At 35.5% G+C, this 19,050-nt stretch overlaps 1 protein-coding gene across 11 annotated transcripts in view; it reads left to right on the top strand.

Moving 5' to 3' along the window:
* The window catches only part of KIAA1328 (KIAA1328 ortholog), a 366,861-nt gene that overhangs the window by 41,708 nt on the left and 306,103 nt on the right, over nucleotides 1–19,050 (top strand). For all 11 annotated transcript variants that reach the window (XM_077900521.1, XM_077900522.1, XM_077900515.1 and 8 more), the window contains one exon: nucleotides 16,626–16,741. In XM_077900521.1, coding sequence (XP_077756647.1) covers nucleotides 16,626–16,741 — 116 coding nt within the window. The remainder of the gene's footprint in view (nucleotides 1–16,625; nucleotides 16,742–19,050) is intronic.

Raw genomic sequence — 19,050 nt, forward strand, 5'->3', positions numbered from 1 at the left:
TGGGCTCTTCTATGCTAGCACCTACTCTCAACCTCTGCATAGACCCTTCTTACCCTCACCATACTTGGGCTCTGAATCTCCATGCTGGGTCATTCCTACCCCCTTACAAGAATACCCACCTCCAGTGCTTAGGCTTTTATATCCATGTTAGGCAACTCTTCCACACGGATACTCCTCTCATTTCACTGAGGCTGTGACAACCATGCTGGGCTACCTGCCATGTGTTGATGCCCTTTTCATCCTGCTTGGCTACTGACATCTTACTGGGCAAACATTGTGCATTTGCCCTCCTGATCTCCATCTGATTCTGATTCTACCCCACGTCAAGATTTTAGAACTTAATTGTTCAGGAAGAAGGAAAGTAGAAAATGAAGAAAAAGAAGAGATGAAAGCTCAACTTTCAGTTCAGAAAAGAAAAAAATTTCTCTTTCAGTAAAGGATAGTTAGATATATTTCCTTGTTCATTGGTAAACACACTTTTTAAATTTGTATACTTTGCTTTCCAAATCATGTTGTGTAAAATAAAATACTGTTAATTTTGTGTTCTGCCTACTTTGCCTGGTTCATGACTTTTTAAAGTAATAGACTTGAATAAGTAGAAAATAATTTTAAAAGTATTAATGGTGGAAAAACAGGCATTAATAGGGGATTATTAGGAGGCTGAAGTTTTAAAACTTGTTTTAATTCAAGGCTTTCTAGTAAAAATTAGGTATAAATAAAGAAAATTGTTTCAATTTTGATAAAGTTCAAATCAAATGCAGAAAGTTTCAGAATTTTTTTATTTTATTTTATTTATTTATTCATGAGACACAGAGAGCGAGAGAGGCAGAGACACAGGCAGAGGGAGAAGCAGGCTCCATGGAGGGAGCCTGACGTGGGACTTGATCTTGGCACTCCAGGATCATGCCCTGGGCCAAAGGCAGGTGCTAAACCCGCTGAGCCATTCAGGGATCCCTGAAAGTTTCAGATTTTGAAAACTTTATGTAGTCATTTGACTATTTAAGTATATCATACTTCTAAAGAATTTCAGATATGCAGGTCTATTAATATTATTTTAGGGGATAAGTTACTGAGAGTGCTCAGCACCTAAGACCGATCTTTAACAAGTATATTTCAATCATGGTCAATAGCTCTCAGCAAAATATATAAAATAAATAGCATTTTTTTCAATTATAAGGTGACATGCAATATAAAGGTAAAGTGATAACTGTAGCTTCTTTTAAATGGTGCCTTTGAAGTAAAAAGCCCCTTTTAAAAAGCATAGGCTTTTTTTTTTTTTTAAATAAAAACGTGGATGTGCCTTTAAAAATGTTGGTGGGGAGGTGGGTGGAGGGTGGGGGTGACTGGGTGACAGGCATTGAAGGGGGCACTTGATGGGATGAGCACTGGGTGTTATTCTGTATGTTGGCAAATTGGACACCAATAAAAAAATAAAATAAATAAAATAAAAATGTTAGTGGGAAAACTCTATATATCTAAATTCCAGGACTGACTTATCTGTATCTTGGAGGGATCCATTAAGAATCTAGCTGTGAGGTCCTTTATAGTCAGTATCTTTGTTGGTGCTACATATGAAAAAGATTTGTGTATCAAAAAGATGCCTATAAGATTTATTGGTATTTCTAAACAAGAATAAATGTTAATAGAAGATATAAATAAAATTCAGAATTGGCATAATAGGTTGGAAAATGACTTCATTCAAACAGGATAAACGACAGTAGTGACAAGTACAGGTTATTATATGCCTAAGGATAAAAATAAATTAGAAATTCATTTTAGAGAAAGACTTACTGGTTAGGCCCAGTACATAAAGAAAAGTGCATGGTTCATAGTTAAATTTAACTTGAACACATGCAAGCAACATTGTGCTATTTGGCAAGAAAATAAATAAATTTAAACAAAAACAAACCTGGTATGAGTTTTTAATCTTTAGATTCCTCCTTAATAATCTGTAATGTACAGGAAACTTTTTCACTTGTGTTAAGTACACTGATAAAAGAGTACAAATACAAATCAAAATTTACAAGCTAATGGAGAATAGATGCCACAAAGATAAATTACGAGTATTATGAATTATTTAGCTTGTGGAAGAGAGTGTAAGACATGACTTGATATATGGGTTTCAAGTAAATGAAGGGGTTTCCCTGAGGTGTCCAGCATTGATTTACATTTGCAGAAGGATAAGTGGAATATTGATTGATCTTTCTAGGAGGTATTAAGATAGAAAGAATTTTTTTGGTTTAATATTGCTGAATTAAGTGACCTCAGAAAGTCTTTTATAGTAAAATTAATGAATTGTTTGCATAGATGGGAAAAGGAGTGTCATTTTAGGGCACTTGAAAAATGAATAGCTTTGCAAAATATTGTAGTTCATGCTGAAAGATGGTGACAGTTGTTTATATATGGATTTGCATTTTTTTACTGAGACTTTTTAAGATGGGAGGGGTAGCATAAACTAATGCATGAACTGTACTATAGCTTAGTCTTTGAAGGGAAAAAAAAAGTTTAAAAATAATCTTGGCCACAATTGCAGTTTTTGATGTATATGAGCCATGTTCCAAGATGCCTAAAAACACCCCACTATTTCATGTCCTATGCCTACAGTGTCAAATAATGCATGGTTCCCCAGTGAATACTTGTGCACTAACTCATTTGAGGACAGAGTTCTTTTTTAGGCTCAGATACTTTGATTTTTCCCAGAGGACAGTTTGCTATTTCTACTTGCCATTTCTCAGAAGAAAAATAGAAACTGTAACACCATTAGTTTCCCATTGTAAAATGAGTAGATCATTATTATTTTATATTTATTCTGGTCTTTTTATTTTTTAAACTAATCATAATTTTTTGGTCATAATTAAATGTACGTTGCAGTACAATAAGGAAGCTAGACTTTAATTTTTCAGTGACTTATTTTTGCCTTCCCATTTGAAGCCTTGAGGTTTTGTTTTTTTTTTTTTTTTGCGTAAAAAGTATTTGTAATAGATTATACAATAAATTTCAAGAAAACATAAGGCATTTTTAACTTGCTTTAGGTAGAAAAACATCCTTTGAACTTTAGTGTATCTTGACACTGTAGAACAGTCAGTATGACAGAATTCATTTTCAGGTTGTCTATTCTGAGCTGTACAATTCAAGGAATAATTTTAAGTGATTAGCATGCACTCGACGTCTTTTTTTTTTTTTTTTCTGGCTAGATACTGCTTCCTAAAATAGTTTAATTTTTCTATATCATTTTCCCCCCTTATGCATGGCATGTTGTAATATACCTCAGTTTATCTTTTAACATTAATAAATATATGGTTTGTGAGTTATGATATAAAACTATTGTCATTTAGTTATTAAAATTGTTCTGGCTTTGAAAATTGGGAGGGCATGTTAAGAGTGTTAAAAGATAAACTGAGGCATATTACGTTTTTTAAGACTCAATCTGAGCAAAAATCCATTCAAATCAGGCAACCAAGAACCAGAAGTGATTAGCAACCCTCCAAGAGCTAAGGGAGAGACTATTATGGAGAAAAGATGGAAGCAAAGCAAGGAAAGTATTTGTCTGGCTATAGTGTAAGTCATTACCTTATATGGGAATGGCTAGGTGGCTCTTGGTGATCGATTGTTCTTAGGTTTTAATTTCTTAATCTTGAGGCATTATAGGTATTAAGCATTGGTTTGCTTCCTTAGGCTGCTAAGGCACTAAAGCCACCTCAGTCTACTTGCCTCCAGTTGAATTAATTAGAATTAATTAATTAGAGAACCAGAGAGAGCGAGAGCGAGAGAGAGAGAGAATATGCTCCAGAAGAGGAGCAGAAGGGAGAGGGAGAGGGACAGACTCCAAGCTGAGTGTAAAGCTTGATGCCAGCTCAGTCCTATGACTGCTCAGACCATGACCCCAGCAGAAATCAAGTCAGTCACTTAACCAACTGAACTACCCAGGCATCCCTAAATTATTTTAATAAGAGCAAAAACAATGAATTATGTGCAAATAATTATAGGTAAGTCTAAGTGACTGCAGAAGATGTGGCTCCCACCCAACCTTATAAATAAACGAAGGAATGAAGGTAGAAAAGTGAAACAAACCGCAAGCTCAGGACATTCCTTGAAACAATCGGAGTTCAATTCACAAAGTGACCATAACCTGAAATCTCAGGAGAGACATGTACCTGTAGGGAAAGTTGAGGTGTGAGCACTAGCTTACCTGGGGTGGACATAGCTGGCAGTGGGCAAGGACATTTCAGTTGCAAAAGGTAAAAAATTGGTGGAGGCCAAATGTGGACAAGAGAGAGTGGGGAGCCCTCTGGAGCAGCAGTTAAAAATGCAGCTCCAACCCTCTTGCAAGCTTTTTCTCCATAAGCCCCACTTGATGAGAGCCCTGCTAAATCATTTCTCTTGCTGTAGGCTTGGAAGAGGGGAACAGTGGTTGCTATGGAAAGGGCACAAATATGACCTGGATCCTTCTCCTGTATCTCTCCTATGTAACAAAAATCATAAGGTCAGGAAGAAAGTACCATAAACTATATTGCCCTTTGGGCACTGGTAAAAACCACTGAAGCTGGGGTGGCAGGGAGGGGGCAGAAAATAACCTAAGGGAAAGCAGTATTACATCCCAGAAACTGCAGTTCCAGAGCTACAGTATATAGGAGAGAGAGGAGCACTTTAAAATCGAAGCATACAGATTTTTATTAGCACAGGTCTAATTAGAACAACGGATAACACCACCCCAACCCAGATTTCCGCCCCAGGCTAACCAATGTCTAATAAAAGTAACAGTTGAATACCGGTGAGAAACTCAAAAGAGACAAATAGTCTAGGAGGGAAGATAGAGAGCTGAGGGTACAGAAGAAATTGAGAAAAGCATGTAGTCCCATATGAAGAGAAGTTATGGCTAGAGGAATTTGAAGCCTCTAGTACACTGAGGGTAGTCATAGCAACAGTAAGCATCAGACCTACCTAACTTCTGAGATAAACACAATTCTGCACTAAAAACCAAAGGAAAGATCTGCCCATTTCCAAGTAGAGAAATTATTTGCCTTGGTCTCTGTTGTCCTACCCAGGATATCCAGATATCAATATAATTATGAGCATTTGAAAAGTCAAGGGAAAATATGCAGAGACAAAGCAACAGAAGCAGATACAGTTGGAATTGTATGATGAGGAATTTAAAATAATGAGTAGGTTAAAATCTGTATTATCTATGGCTGCCTAATATCACAAAATATTAGCTATTTAAAGTACTAGAGGCCCTGGGTTTTTGTTTTTGTTTTTTACTAGAGGCTGTATTGTTCGAAAGAGAGATTAATGAGACTCACCATTAATCTCTTCATATTTGCTATGTGGAGAGCTTGAGAATCTTTGGAATTATGGAATCTTGACTCATTTTGGTTTGATAGCCTTGCCTTGAATTTATCTTTCCTTCCAATTCACTGTATGCGCCAGGAAGAAACCAGGCAGCACCTTCAACACTTTACTCAGAAATTTCCTTAAATACATTAGTTACCCACTTCATTAGACACATTCCTACTTCCCACTTTAGTAAAAGATAAGATGTTGATGAACTTTCTGCCACCACATACAGTGCTTCCCCTTTCTTCAGTTTCCAGTAATATCTTTCTAAGACTGCTTTTTTCAGTTCTTTACTGGCTGTTGGCTGGAGGCCTCCCTCCATTCCTTGTTTCAAGGGCTTCTCCATATGGCAGCTTACAACTTGGCAACTGGCTCCCATCAGAGTGAGCAAGAGTAATCACGACAGAAGTCACTACCTTTTGTAATGTAATCATAGAAGGGACATCCAGTCAGTTTTGAGAGTCACTAGGTCCATTCAAGGGATTAAACAAGGGCATGAATATGAGAAGACAGGGATCACTGGGAACCATTTTAGAGGCTGGTTACCACAGTAGCAGTAAGATTTTCTTAAGTTTACCTGTTCTAATATATTTTCTGTAGATTGTTTAATGTTTTCTACATACACAATCATATTATCTACACATAAAATTTTACTTCTTTCTTTCTAGCCAGTATTCATTTTACTTTGTCTTCTTATATTATTGGACTGACTAGGAACTCCAGTCAGTATTGAACAGAAGTATTAATAGCTGACATTCTTGTTTTATGTTTTAAATTCGCAGTTAGGGACAAAGTTTTCTTTTTTTCCATCCTTGTAATACCTATAGGTTTTTATAGATGTTCTTTATTAGTTTGAGGAAGTTCCTTTAGTCCCTAGATTGTAGAGGTTTTTTATCATAAATTGGTTGAATTTTGACAAGTAAGTATTCTGTATTTATAGATAAACATATAAGATTTCTCCTTGGGGAGGAGGGCGGGGGGTGGGGGTGACTGGGTGGTGGGCACTGAGGTGGGCACTTGACAGGATGAGCACCGGGTGTTATTCTGTATGTTGGCAAATTGAACACCAATAAAAAATAAATTTATTATTAAAAAATAAAAATAAATAAGATTTCACCTTTATTCTATTAACATGGTGAATTACATCAAGTTTCAACTCTTATATAAGTCTTGCTTTAATAAGATTTCACCTTTATTCTATTAACATGGTGAATTACATCAAGTTTCAACTCTTATATAAGTCTTGCTTTCCTGGGATAAACTTATCTCAGATGTGTTATCTTTTGTATCTCTGGATTTGGATTTGTCTTGCCTATAATTGTTTTTGTGGGTTTTTTTTTTCTTTTTTGGATTTTTTTTCAGCTATATTTATTAGATTAGATGGTAATTTTTGTTTTCTGTAATGTCCTCTTAAGGTTTTAGTAGTAAGATTATGGCTGCTTCATGAAATGAGTATACACTTGAACTAAAAGAAACAATCAGTGAGCATTAGAATGGTAACTTTTTGGGGGTGCACATTGAAACATGAATGTAAATGATCAGATAACTCACCTCTTTAAGTATTATATATCATACTATCTCTTACACTTTGTTCCTTGGAAAATGTGTTTTATTCTTAGTATTTTAAAAACTATGCATTTTTATCATTTGATCCATTCATTAGTTGATAGACATTTGGGTTGTTTCCACTTTTTAGCTATTATGAATAATACAACTATAAACATTTGTCCGCAAGTTTTATATGAATATATATTTTCAATTCTCGTGGGTATATTAGGAATGGAATTGCTGGGTAATACGTTAACTCTATGTTTAACTTTCTGAGGAACTGCGAGACCATTTTCAAAGCGGCTGCACCATTTTACATTTCTACCTGCACTCTATGAGGGTTCCAATTCTTCCACAACTTTGCCAACATTTGTTACTATCTGTGTTTTTTTATTATAACTTCCTAGTGGTTTTGAAGTGATATCTAATTGTTTTAACTTAATGGCTAATGATGTTGAGCAATTTTTCATGTGCTTCTTTAGCTTTTTGTGTATCTTCTTTGAAGAAGTGTCTATTATGATGCTTTAAATTCAGTTGTCATTTTAGTGCTGAGTTTTCAGAGTTCTTTATATATTTCATTCAAGTCCATAATCAGATATGTTATTTGTAAAAAAATTTATACATTCTGTGCATAATTTTTAACTATTTTGATGGGGGTCATTTGAAATATAAAGTTTTTATTTATGGTGAAGCCTAGTTTATCTGTTTTTCTTTTGTAGATTATGTCTGATGTCATACATATCTAAGAAACCATTGCCTAATCCAGTATCACAATGTTGTATGCTTCTGTTTTCTTCTAGGGGTTATAATTTTAGCTCTTACATTTTGGTCTTTGATTTAATTAGTGTTAATTTTTTTATATGGCGTGAGGTAGGGCTCCAACTTTATTCTTTTGCGTATGGATACAAGTTCCAGCACTATTTGTTGAAAAAAACTATTCTTTCTCTTTGATTTTCTTGGTATCCTGCTTGAAAAATCAATATACTGTAAATGTAAATATTTATGTTCTGTTGTTCCCTGCATCTGTCTTCATACAAATACTGCATTGTCATGATTACCATAATTTTGTAGTAAGTTTTAAAATTGAGAAGTATGAGTCCTTCATCTTTTTCTCCCTTTTCAAGAATATTTTAGATATTCTGGGTCCCTTTCATTTCTGTATGACTTTAAGAGTTGGATCAGCTTGTCTTTTTCTGCAAATAAACCAGCTGAGATTTTGGTAGAGACTGAGCTGAATCTGAATGTCAGTCCTAAAAGTATTAAATCTTCCAATCATGAACATGCAATACTTTTCCATTTATTTAGGTCTGTAATTTCTTTTGACAGTGTTTTTTAGCTTTCAGTGTACAAGTCTTGCTTCTCTTGTTCAGTTTATTCCTTTATACTGTATTTTTCTTGATGCAAATATAAATAGAATTGTTTCTTCGATTTCCTTTTGGGGTTATTTACTGCTAGTGTATAAATGTACAATTGACTTTTGTACATTGATCTTGTATCCTGTCACCCTGCTGAACTCCTTCATTAGTTTTAATAGTTTTTTAGTGGATTTCTTAGATTTTCTGTATATAAAAGCATGTCATGTGTAATAGAGATAATTTTACTTCTTTTAGAATCCAGATGGTTTTTTTTTTTTTTCCCCTACTTAATTGCCCTGGTTGTGATCTCAATATGAGCTGAAGTAGCAATAGCAGGCATCCTTGTCTTATTGATGATTATAGGGGGAAAGCATTTGATTTTTTTTCCTATTAGATATGGCATGTTAGGTGTAGGCTTTTCATACATAGCCTATTTTTAGGATGAAGAAATTCCCTTCTCTTTCTATGTTTTTAAGTTTTGTTGTGTGTCTTTTTTTTAAATCATGAATCATTATTGGATTTCTGTTTTTACTTTTCCACATTTACTTAGATCATGCGGTTTTTGCCCTTTGTTTTTTATTGATATGGTATATTACATTAATTGATTTTTTGAATGTTAAACTACTTTTCATTCCTGATTTTTTTTTTGAGATTTTATTTATTTATTTATTCATGAGAGAGAGAGAGAGAGAGAGAGAGGCAGAGACACAGGCAGAGAAAGAAGCAGGCTCCATGCAGGGACCCCAACATGGGACTCAATCCCAGGATCCCAGGATCACACCCCAAGCTGAAGGTGGTGCTAAACCGCTGAGCCACCAGGGCTGCCCTCATTCCTGGTTTAAATCCCAATTGGACATGATATATAATCCTTTTGTTATGGTTCTGGATTCTGCTTGTTAGTATTTTGTTGAGGATTTTTGCATCTATGTTCATTTGATATTACTCTAGTTCTTAGAGACCTTTGACACAGATTTTTGTGTTTCTGATTTCTTAAAGCACCTATATTCTTTTAGACAATACTTTTAAAATAACAGCCAAATGTTACAATTTGTAAAGAGGGCATTAAGGTGATTGTACTGAAATATTTTTTAATAATGATAGCTCTTTTATTTTTCACTATGTGTTTACTTTTGCTTGAAAACACTATGTCTCTTTCTCTTTGCCAAATATCCTGTGAAATCTATTCGTTCCTTTTCCAAATCTTACCTACAAAATTGATATTCAGAATTTATAAAATGAAACCAGGATACTGAGCTTCCAAACACAAGACATTAAAAAAGGCAAGAAATTTATCTGGTTTACCATGGAATGAGCTGCAGTTCTCTTTAGAATAGAAGCTTTGCTGTCTTGACCTTATCTTTCACATTAATGTAAAATTGCCCATTCCTGGAGTAGTACCTGGAAGAATATAAGGATTATGCAAAGCTATAAAATAAATCTTTTTCTAGAATGCTAGATTTGCTAGAAAATTAAGAATAGATGAATGTGGGAAAACTTCTTATATTAAAACTGGAAAGATTTTTTTTATGTAGAAAAATACAAAATGTGCAAGGATGACTAAGCTTAAAACTTAAGACTTCAAAGAAATTCAATACTTTTGACACAATTTTCAGCCCAACCATCCAAGTCTCAAGGATATGAATTCTCTTTTCTTAATAGATAAGAGTACAGTTTGTGGAAGTTTTTGAAAGAATACTCTGAAGCATTAAAGAAATGCTGTAAATGATTTCTTACTTCATGAAAAGGCTATTGTCCTTGTAAATAACAAAACAACACTGGGAATATTATCTTGTCCAGTTTTAACTTAAGGGGCATTTTTTTTCAAGTTTTTATTTAGATTATTGCTATTTAACATATAACATAATATTGGTTTCAGGAGTAGAACTCAGTGATTCATCACTTACATATAATACCCAGAGCTCATCACGAGTGCCCTCCTTCATATGCATCACCCTTTAGTCCATCCTCCACCAATTCTCTCTGTATTAACCCTCAGGTTGTTCTGTATCATTAAGAGTCTCTTATGATTTGCTTTCTCTTCTTATTCCCCCTACCATATGTTCATCTGTTTTGTTTCTTAAATTCTATTTATGAGTGAAATCATATGCTATTTGTCTTTCTCCAGTTGACTTTTTTTTCTTAGCATAATACACGGTAGCTCCATCCACATCATTGCTAATGGCAAGATTTCATTCTTTTTGATGGCTAATAAGTAATAATCCAATGTATGTGTGTGTGTGTGTGTGTGTGTGTGTACACATATACCATATTTTCTTTATTCATCAGTTGATGGACACTTTGAGCTATTTCCATAGTTTGGCTGTTGTTAAATAATGCTGCTATAAACATCGGGATGCATGTGCCCCTTCAAATCAGCATTTTGGTATCTTCTGGATAAATACCTAGTAGTGCAATTGCTAGGTTATAGGGTAGATCTATTTTTAACTTTTCAAGGAACCTCCATATTGTTTTCCAGAGTTGCCACACCAGTTTATAGTCCCACCAGCAATGTAAGAGAGTTACCCTTTTTCTGGATCCTCACCAACATCTGTAGTTTCCTGTGTTACTAATCTTAGCCATTCTGACAGATATGAGGTGATATCTTATCATGGTTTTGATTTGTATTTCCCTCATGGTGAGTGATATTGAACATCTTTTCATGTATCTGTTGGCAATCTGGATGTCTTTGGAAAAATGTCTATTAATGTCTTCTGGCTATTACCTTTTTTTAATTTATTTTTAAACTTTTTTAAAACTCAATTTGCCAACATATAGTATAACACCCAATGCTCATCTCATCATATGCCCTCCTTAATGCCTGTCACTCAGTTACCCCACTCGCCCACCCACCTCCCCTTCTGCAACCCTTTTGTTTGTTTCTCAGGAGTCTCTCATGGTTTGTCTTCCTTTCTAATTTTTCCCTACTCAGTTTCCCTCCTTTCCCTTATGGCCCCTTTCACTATTCCTTATATTCCCACATATGAGTGAAACCATATGATAATTGTGTTTCTCCAAAGGACTGATTTCACTCAGCATAATACCTTCCAGTTCCATCCACATTGATGTAAATGGTAGGTATTCAGCCCTTTTGGTGGCTGAGTAATATTCCATATATTATAGTATATATATATATATATATATATATATATATATATACACACACACACATATACATATACATATACATATATATATATATATATATATACACCTCTTTCTTTATCCATTCATCTGTCGAAGGACATTGTGGCTCCTTCCACAGTTTGGCTCTCCTGGATTCTCCCTATTTCTTAACTGGATTATTTCTTCTTTGAGTGTTGAGTTTGATAAGTTGTTTATAGATTTTTGGGTACTAACCTTTTATCAGAAATGTTCTTTGCAAATATCTTCTCCCATTCCTAGGCTGCCTTGGCTGCCTTTTAGTTTTCTTGTTAATTTTTTTTAACTTTATTGTTTCCTTTGCTTTGCAGATGAAGTCCCTTTCATCTCGAGGAAGTCCCAATAATTGATTTTTGCTTTTTTTTCCCTTGCCTCTGGAGACATGTCTAGTAAGAAGTTGCTCTGGCCAAGGTCAAAGAGGTTGCTGCCTGTGTACTTCTCCAGGATTTTGGTGGTTTCCTATCTCACATTTAGGTCTTTCATCCATTTTTAATGTGTTTTTGTGTGTCACATGTAAGAAAGGGGTCCAGTTTCATTTTTCTGCATGTTACTGTCCAGTTTTTCCATTACCATTTGTTGAAGAGACTGTCTTTTTTTCCATTGGATATTCTTTCCTGCTTTGCTGAAGATTAGTTGACCATACAATTATGGGTCCATTTCTGGGTTTTCTGTTCTGTTCTATTGATCTGTATGTCTGTTTTTGTGTAGTACTATACTGTCTTGATGACTACAGCTTCAGCAGACAACAAAAAGAAGTAAAAAACATCCAAATTGGCAAGAAGGAAGTCAGACTTTCACCATTTGCAGTTGACATGATACTCTATGTAGAAACACAAAGACTCCACCAAAAAAGTATTAGAACTGACACACACATTCAGCAAAGTTGCAGAATACAAAATCAGTGTACAGAAATCTGTTGCATTTCTATATACCAGTAACGAAGAAGCAGAATGAGAAATCAAGGAATAGATACCATTTACAATTAACCCAAAACCATAAGATACCTAGGAATAAACCTAACGAAGGAGATAAAAGACCTACACTCTAAAAATCATAGAACATTTAGGAAAGAACTTGAGGATGACACAAAGAAATGGAAAAATGTTCCATAATCATGGATTGAAAGAACAAATATTGTTAGAATCTCCATAAGGGATCCCTGGGTGGCGCAGCGGTTTGGCGCCTGCCTTTGGCCCAGGGCGCGATCCTGGAGACCCGGGATCAAATCCCACATCGGGCTCCCGGTGCATGGAGCCTGCTTCTCCCTCTGCCTATGTCTCTGCCTCTCTCTCTCTCTCTCTCTCTCTCTCTCTCTGTGACTATCATAAAAAAAAAAAAAGAATCTCCATATACCCAAAGCAGTCTACACATTTAATGCAATCCCTAGGCAAATACCACTAGCATTTTTCACAGAGCTACAACAAACAATCCTAAAATTTGTATGGAACCACAAAAGACCCCGAATAGCCAAAGCAATCTTGAAAAAGAATAAGCAGGAGGCATTACAATTCTGGACATCAAGTTATATTACAAAGCTGTTGTCTAGTTTTAACTTTTTAATACTGTTAGTCAAATATTTCCCTTTCCTGTATTTAGATTTTCATTTTCTTAATTAACTTATTGCTGTGCTCCACATGAGATAGAGGATTAGGTCTTACATTACTTGGTGGTCTGAGAATGTTTGATGAAAAATGTAGATCATGATAGCAGATATTTTCTTGGACATATACCTCAAGGGAAATATTACTGAACATAAATTTAAGAAGAAGACAGATTTCAGAGTTGATATCAAATCTGGAGGATGTTTTATTGGCAAGTCCTCTGCATTTAAGGGTTGTATAGTACATGTGCTCATATTAACTAGGCTAATAGGCCACAGAGAAACTATACATATCTTTAGATAGGTCTACAGAAGAAGTGTTGCCTTTTGTGTTTAACACAGCTTAAGTTTATAGCCTTTCAGAGCATAATAATTGCTAAAGAGTAGTCTTACCATAGCAGCATAACAGAAGATTAAAACAACAACAACAAAAAAGCCCTCTTTAAATAGTATAGCAACAGATTTTTCTTGATAGAGTACCTTAGGTTTTTGGAAAAGCTCATTGTAGACTCTGGCATTACAAGATATATGTATATGCAATTCTGCCCTCAGTGATCCTTAGAGATAATCTATCTCTGTGGTTTAGTTTAATGTTCAGGTAAACTTGGCATTCTTCCTTTTTTTTAAAACTATTTTTCTAACCCTGGAACATTGCTTGCTGATGGGCCATTTCTTACACTTACAGAGGCTTTTATGAATAGTCTTGAAATGATGGAGACCCATTGTTAATGTTCCTTTTTTTAAAAATTTGTATTTATTTATGATAGTTACAGAGAGAGAGAGAGAGAGAGAGGCAGAGACACAGGCAGAGGGAGAAGCAGGCTCCATGCACCGGGAGCCTGACGTGGGACTCGATCCCGGGTCTCCAGGATCGCGCCCTGGGCCAAAGACAGGCGCCAAACTGCTGCACCACCCAGGGATCCCCTAATGTTCCTTTTGGATATCCTGTAACTGACTAAAGTTACTTAATTTTTTTCTATAGTAGGCATTCAGTAAATATTTTTTTTAAGATTTTTACTTATTTTAGAGAGAGAGAGGGAGCACAGGGGAGAGGGGCAGAGGAAGAGAGAGAAAGAAGCAGACTCCCCACTGAGCAGGGAGCCTGGCCCAGGGCTGGCACAGGGCTAGATCCAGAACCTGGGATCATGACCTGAGTCCAAGGCAAGATGCTGAACTGACTGAGCCACCCAGGCACCCCTTCAGTAAATATTTTTTAATAAGTAAATGAAAATAAATGTTTTCTTATCTAATTACAGATTTTACTCTTTAGTCTTATCATTAAGATTTTACCAATCAAAACGGGGAGAGATTTTGCTACAGATTTTCTTACCTTGACAGTGTTTTTTCTCTCCTTACAATATATAGCATCACTTATTTCATCTTTATCTTTTTTTAAAAAATATTTTATTTATTTATTCATGACAGACACACACACACACACACACACACACAGAGGCAGAGACACAGGCAGAGGGAGAAGCAGGCTCCATGCAGGGAGCCTGATGTGGGACTCGATGCCGGGTCTCCAGGATCACACCCCAGGCTGAAGGCAGCGCCAAACTGCTGGGCCACCAGGGCTGCCCCATCTTTATCCTTTTTTAAGTCTATTTATTGTTTTTGGTAATCTCTACACCCAAGGTAGGGCTCAAACCCTGAGATCAAGAGTCACTTGCTCTTCCAACTGAGTCAGCCGGGTGCCCCTCATCTTTATTTTATGCATAATCCTACAGATTCATCACTTCTTATGTTTTATACTGTTCTTATGCCAAATTTTGCATCTTTATACTTTTTAATATTTCTCTTATCATCTACTTTCTCTCTCATCCTATGGCTATAACTTTTGCCTAGATTGTAATATTGTATGCCTTGTACCTTGACCTAAGTTTGAGAACTTCTTTTTTATTCCTTTACAATTGCTCTCCATATTTATAAAGGACAAATATATACAGTATCAGGATATTTATAGTATAGTGAAAGAAATTATAAAACTTTAGCTAGAGAGAATTTTAAAAATTGTCTAGACTAGCTTTTTTCTTCATGAATGAGAATAATGATGCCTAGAGAAACAAGTACAGTTTTCTAGCATCCCCATGTATATACATGGTTTTCCACTTTGCACTTTGGAGGTTTACTTGATTTGAAATAGTATCTTGGCAAAGGTGTTTCAGAAGCTGACTGATGGATTGAAGATTGGGATGGTAGAAACAATTCATGGTTCACACGTTTGACAATTCTAGAAAAACTGAGAGGCAGTAGGAATTACTGTGAAAGGTAGTGCAAGTGTGCTTGAGAGTAATGGCAACAAAGAGGAAGGCTTTGGAAAGGAATGGCAACAATGGAGGCAGGATAACCTGAGACGGGGATAAATTGTCATCATGTGTCTGTCTGTTTAGTTGTCTGGATTCCTTGTATTCGTTATCAGTTTGACTTTATCCTCTTAGAAGGAAGGGCTTGAGTCCCATTCATGGGCCTAATAGTATGCTAAACATGAATAGTAGGGGTTGGAGAAATGGCTTTAAAGTCATGATGAGCAACAAGACATAAACCTGTTTTTTGAATACTACTGTGTGCCATGCACTTTCATGCAAATTATTTCAAAGACAAGATGTAATCAACTCAAACATTCAAAAATCTAATTTTCATTGTTACCTCATTGATATCAAGTGTCTCCACCAGAAAGCTAGCAACAAAGAAAAGGCTATTGTAGTTCATATTATTTGGAAATTGTTCTGGTAGAGCAGCGGTCTGGAAGGAAGTAAATTTAGGAGCTCAAAGGAGTCCCTGTGGATTTCCTTTACACATATTGCTGTGTGATCTTGATCTTGTTGGATAAGTGTTGTACTCTCTTTGGAGGAATAAGTCCCAATAACAGAAAAATTCAGGGCAGAGTAACATGAAAATTAGGGTTGTCGTTTTAGGGTAAGTTTTAATATTGTTCCTGTTTAATTTAATTAACCTCTTTCTGATAGGATTGAGTTGGAATACTTTTCAGAGGTAAACATTAAAGATACAGAAGATACAGATTTTTTTGCTGAGTGTGTTTTAACACTTTGTAATTCTTTTTGGACTAAGAATAGTTGTAATAACAAACCTTTTTTTATGTTAATGCCATCTTTTTATTCTAGTCTAGCTATGTATGCTACTGAGGAATGTGAGGTGTCAGTACCAAGAAAAAGACTAAAATAACCAATGTATATTTAATGAAATATTTAAAAGACATATAAATTGTTTATTTCATTGAGAGGATTTAAATAAAAATATGAAAAAGATCCAAGTCAAAATACATTGATTGTGCCTTTTTTGATAAGAAATGAAACTGTGTTTTAAAAGTTGGATATTTTTTCTGTCCTGGATTACCACTGGGAACTTATATTCTTTGTAGGACTTTCCATATTTAAGATACTTCTGATGATTGGGAACACTTTTGATGTAAAAATCATGTTCATATTTTATTACAAAGGTATGCAAGATTGCCTTATGGAAGGTTAATTTTTTAAAAAAGCAAAGCATAGATTATCCCTGAAGAAGTCAGCACAGCTCTGGAAAAAAATCTAGTTTTGGTAAATGACAGCTCTAGGCACATATTTTCTTATTCTCATAGGCATTTTCTTTTCATTTTTGTATTTCAGAGTAAGTGAGGAAAAGGAAGTGACAGAAGAACGATTCCGAGCTGAGCAGGAATCATTTGAGAAGAAGATCAGGCATTTGGAAGAACAGAATGAACTGATCATCAAAGAAAGGGAAGATATCCTTTTTGAAAGTCCTCTTTTTTAATGTGCAGGAAGTTTGGCTCTTTCATGAAGAAAATATACACTCCAGAGAAATAATTGTTCTAATTTATAACAGGGAATAAATCTGCATGGGCTGCCATTTTTAGGCAATCAAAACGACACTTAACAGCATGTGCTGTTGCTTCCTTTGTGCTTGATATGGCCACCCAGCTGTTCTGCTACTGCTATTATACTGCGGAGCACATATTTGTCAACTAAAAAAGACAATAAGAAATTTGGACATTAACATGTAATGTTGGAACTTTACTGAATTCTGTTCCACTGCTCTAATTGAGCCTGAAGCTTCTTTGTATTTGGCATTCTTTCTAGCAAAAGCTTTGACAGCCCTGAGGAATTCTATTCTGAAATCATAAAAATTTTTTAAAAATCCATTGTAATTTGTAGATGTTGTAATTGCTAAGTATTTACACTGCAGCATAATACGACCAAAATTCTCATAGAGGAAAAGACTAGGGATTAAAACTGGAAGTGTGTGTGTGTGTGTGTGTGTGTGTGTGTGTGTATAATATAGCATAATTTGTAAACTGGCATTTTAACTTAAGAATTGTACTTTAAAGAATATGTGAGTTAAAATAAGCATATTTCTGAAGTTTCTTTTGACTGGGAGGAATTACTTATCTTGGAGTGTTTTTGCAGTGGTGTTGATAGAAAAGAGAAGTAACTGCGATAAAGTTTGGGCGATAGATTGACCAACTAAACTAGTCTATGAATACTTCAAGGAACCAGTGCCTTTATTGGCAATATCGCCATTAACTTGATGGTTAATAATCATTTCAAAAGTTCTGCAAGTGTTAAAAATGATCATATCCAGTGGACGGTAACTATACCTTCATGAATACCAGGGAAATAGAAACATAAAGATAAATTAATTCACTTGGGAAAACATGAAAATGTAACTGTAAAAAATGAGTTCTAAACTTTTTCTTTTTCAAAAAGTGGAAATACACAATTGGGAATTAGTATAATCAGAATTTTTAGATTTGATTTGCTGAGTAGATATTTATAAAGTTTATTTCCCCACAATTCTAAAGGTGTACTTTCTCAATTATTTCTTTTCTGTAACCCTGTAGCATCTGAATAATTATCTTGAGTCTTCTCTTTTCTTTGCCCTCATTGACTTTATTGTATTAGGCTGTCAACTGTCAGGATAGACCCTTTTTTGTGATATTCTTCCTGCTGCTTTTCTCTCTGGATTAAAGTAGTGCTGTTTAGTCATAACTCACAACAGACTGTACTCAGCCACTTCGGGTTCTTCACATCTCACAAGGAATAGTGACTCGGACTTCCAAAAAAGGTAGATTAGGAATATTTTTATTTGTGACAGAAGTTCACTTACAGTGTCTGTTTTTTCCCATGTAACAACTGGAGATAAGTGACCTCTGGCAGTGCTTCAGTGGTTTCAAGTTTTCAGCACTGGAACTCTACAGTCGTCTTAGCTTGTTCTAATGGTTTCAGAATTTCATGTTGCAGAATGGTTGCTCTAATTCCAGATGTCATATTTGCCCTAAGACAGGGAAAAGGGGGAGTTCTGACAGTTGTGGCTCAGTCTCCTTTTTTGAAAAAAACATGAGATCTTAGGGCACTTCCATCCCGCTCCCCAGCCCTCCCCCAGCTGCCAGCAGTCTTTCATGAGATATTTATTGTCCAGAACTTTACTGCATGGCCATGCTAAGTTTCAAGAACGGCTATTTAACCTTGTCCAATTTATAGAGTGAAAGGCAGCAAGGGAGAAAGGGACTGGGAATGAAGTCAGCTCCAACTCTATCTGGTAGCAGAAGTAGGGGAAATAGAAACCTCTTTCTTTATATAGAGAGAAGGAGGTGATGATGCCTTGGCCTTCCTGAGACAAAAAAAAATATGTCCAGTGGAATTAGGGCAAAGTGGGGTAATAAGGGGAGAAAGGGAGGGTAGTAGGCAAGTTTGAAAGCCTGGCCACAGTTAAGGCCTGGTAATATGCTTATCTGGTAATATGCTTAACCAAAATGTGTAACTATCTAGAAAAGTTAAATCTGTTTTTTGGGGACTATTCTATTTTAGCACTCTTTGAGTCAAGATTAATGGATTTGGTGCTGAAAATTCAGCATGGCTCTGAATGGTTTCCCTCTGTCAGCCTAAGTCATAAGATATACCAGGTGAATGTGTTTGCACTATTTTTCCTATTTTTCCAATGACTTAGCTCAGGGGTCAGTAAACTACTGCCAAATCCAGTACGGTGCCAGCTAAATCTAGCCACACCCATTAATTCAGGTGTTATCTGTGGCTG

This window comes from Canis aureus, chromosome 6 (assembly GCF_053574225.1).
Source record: "Canis aureus isolate CA01 chromosome 6, VMU_Caureus_v.1.0, whole genome shotgun sequence".
Lineage (NCBI taxonomy): Eukaryota > Metazoa > Chordata > Mammalia > Carnivora > Canidae > Canis > Canis aureus.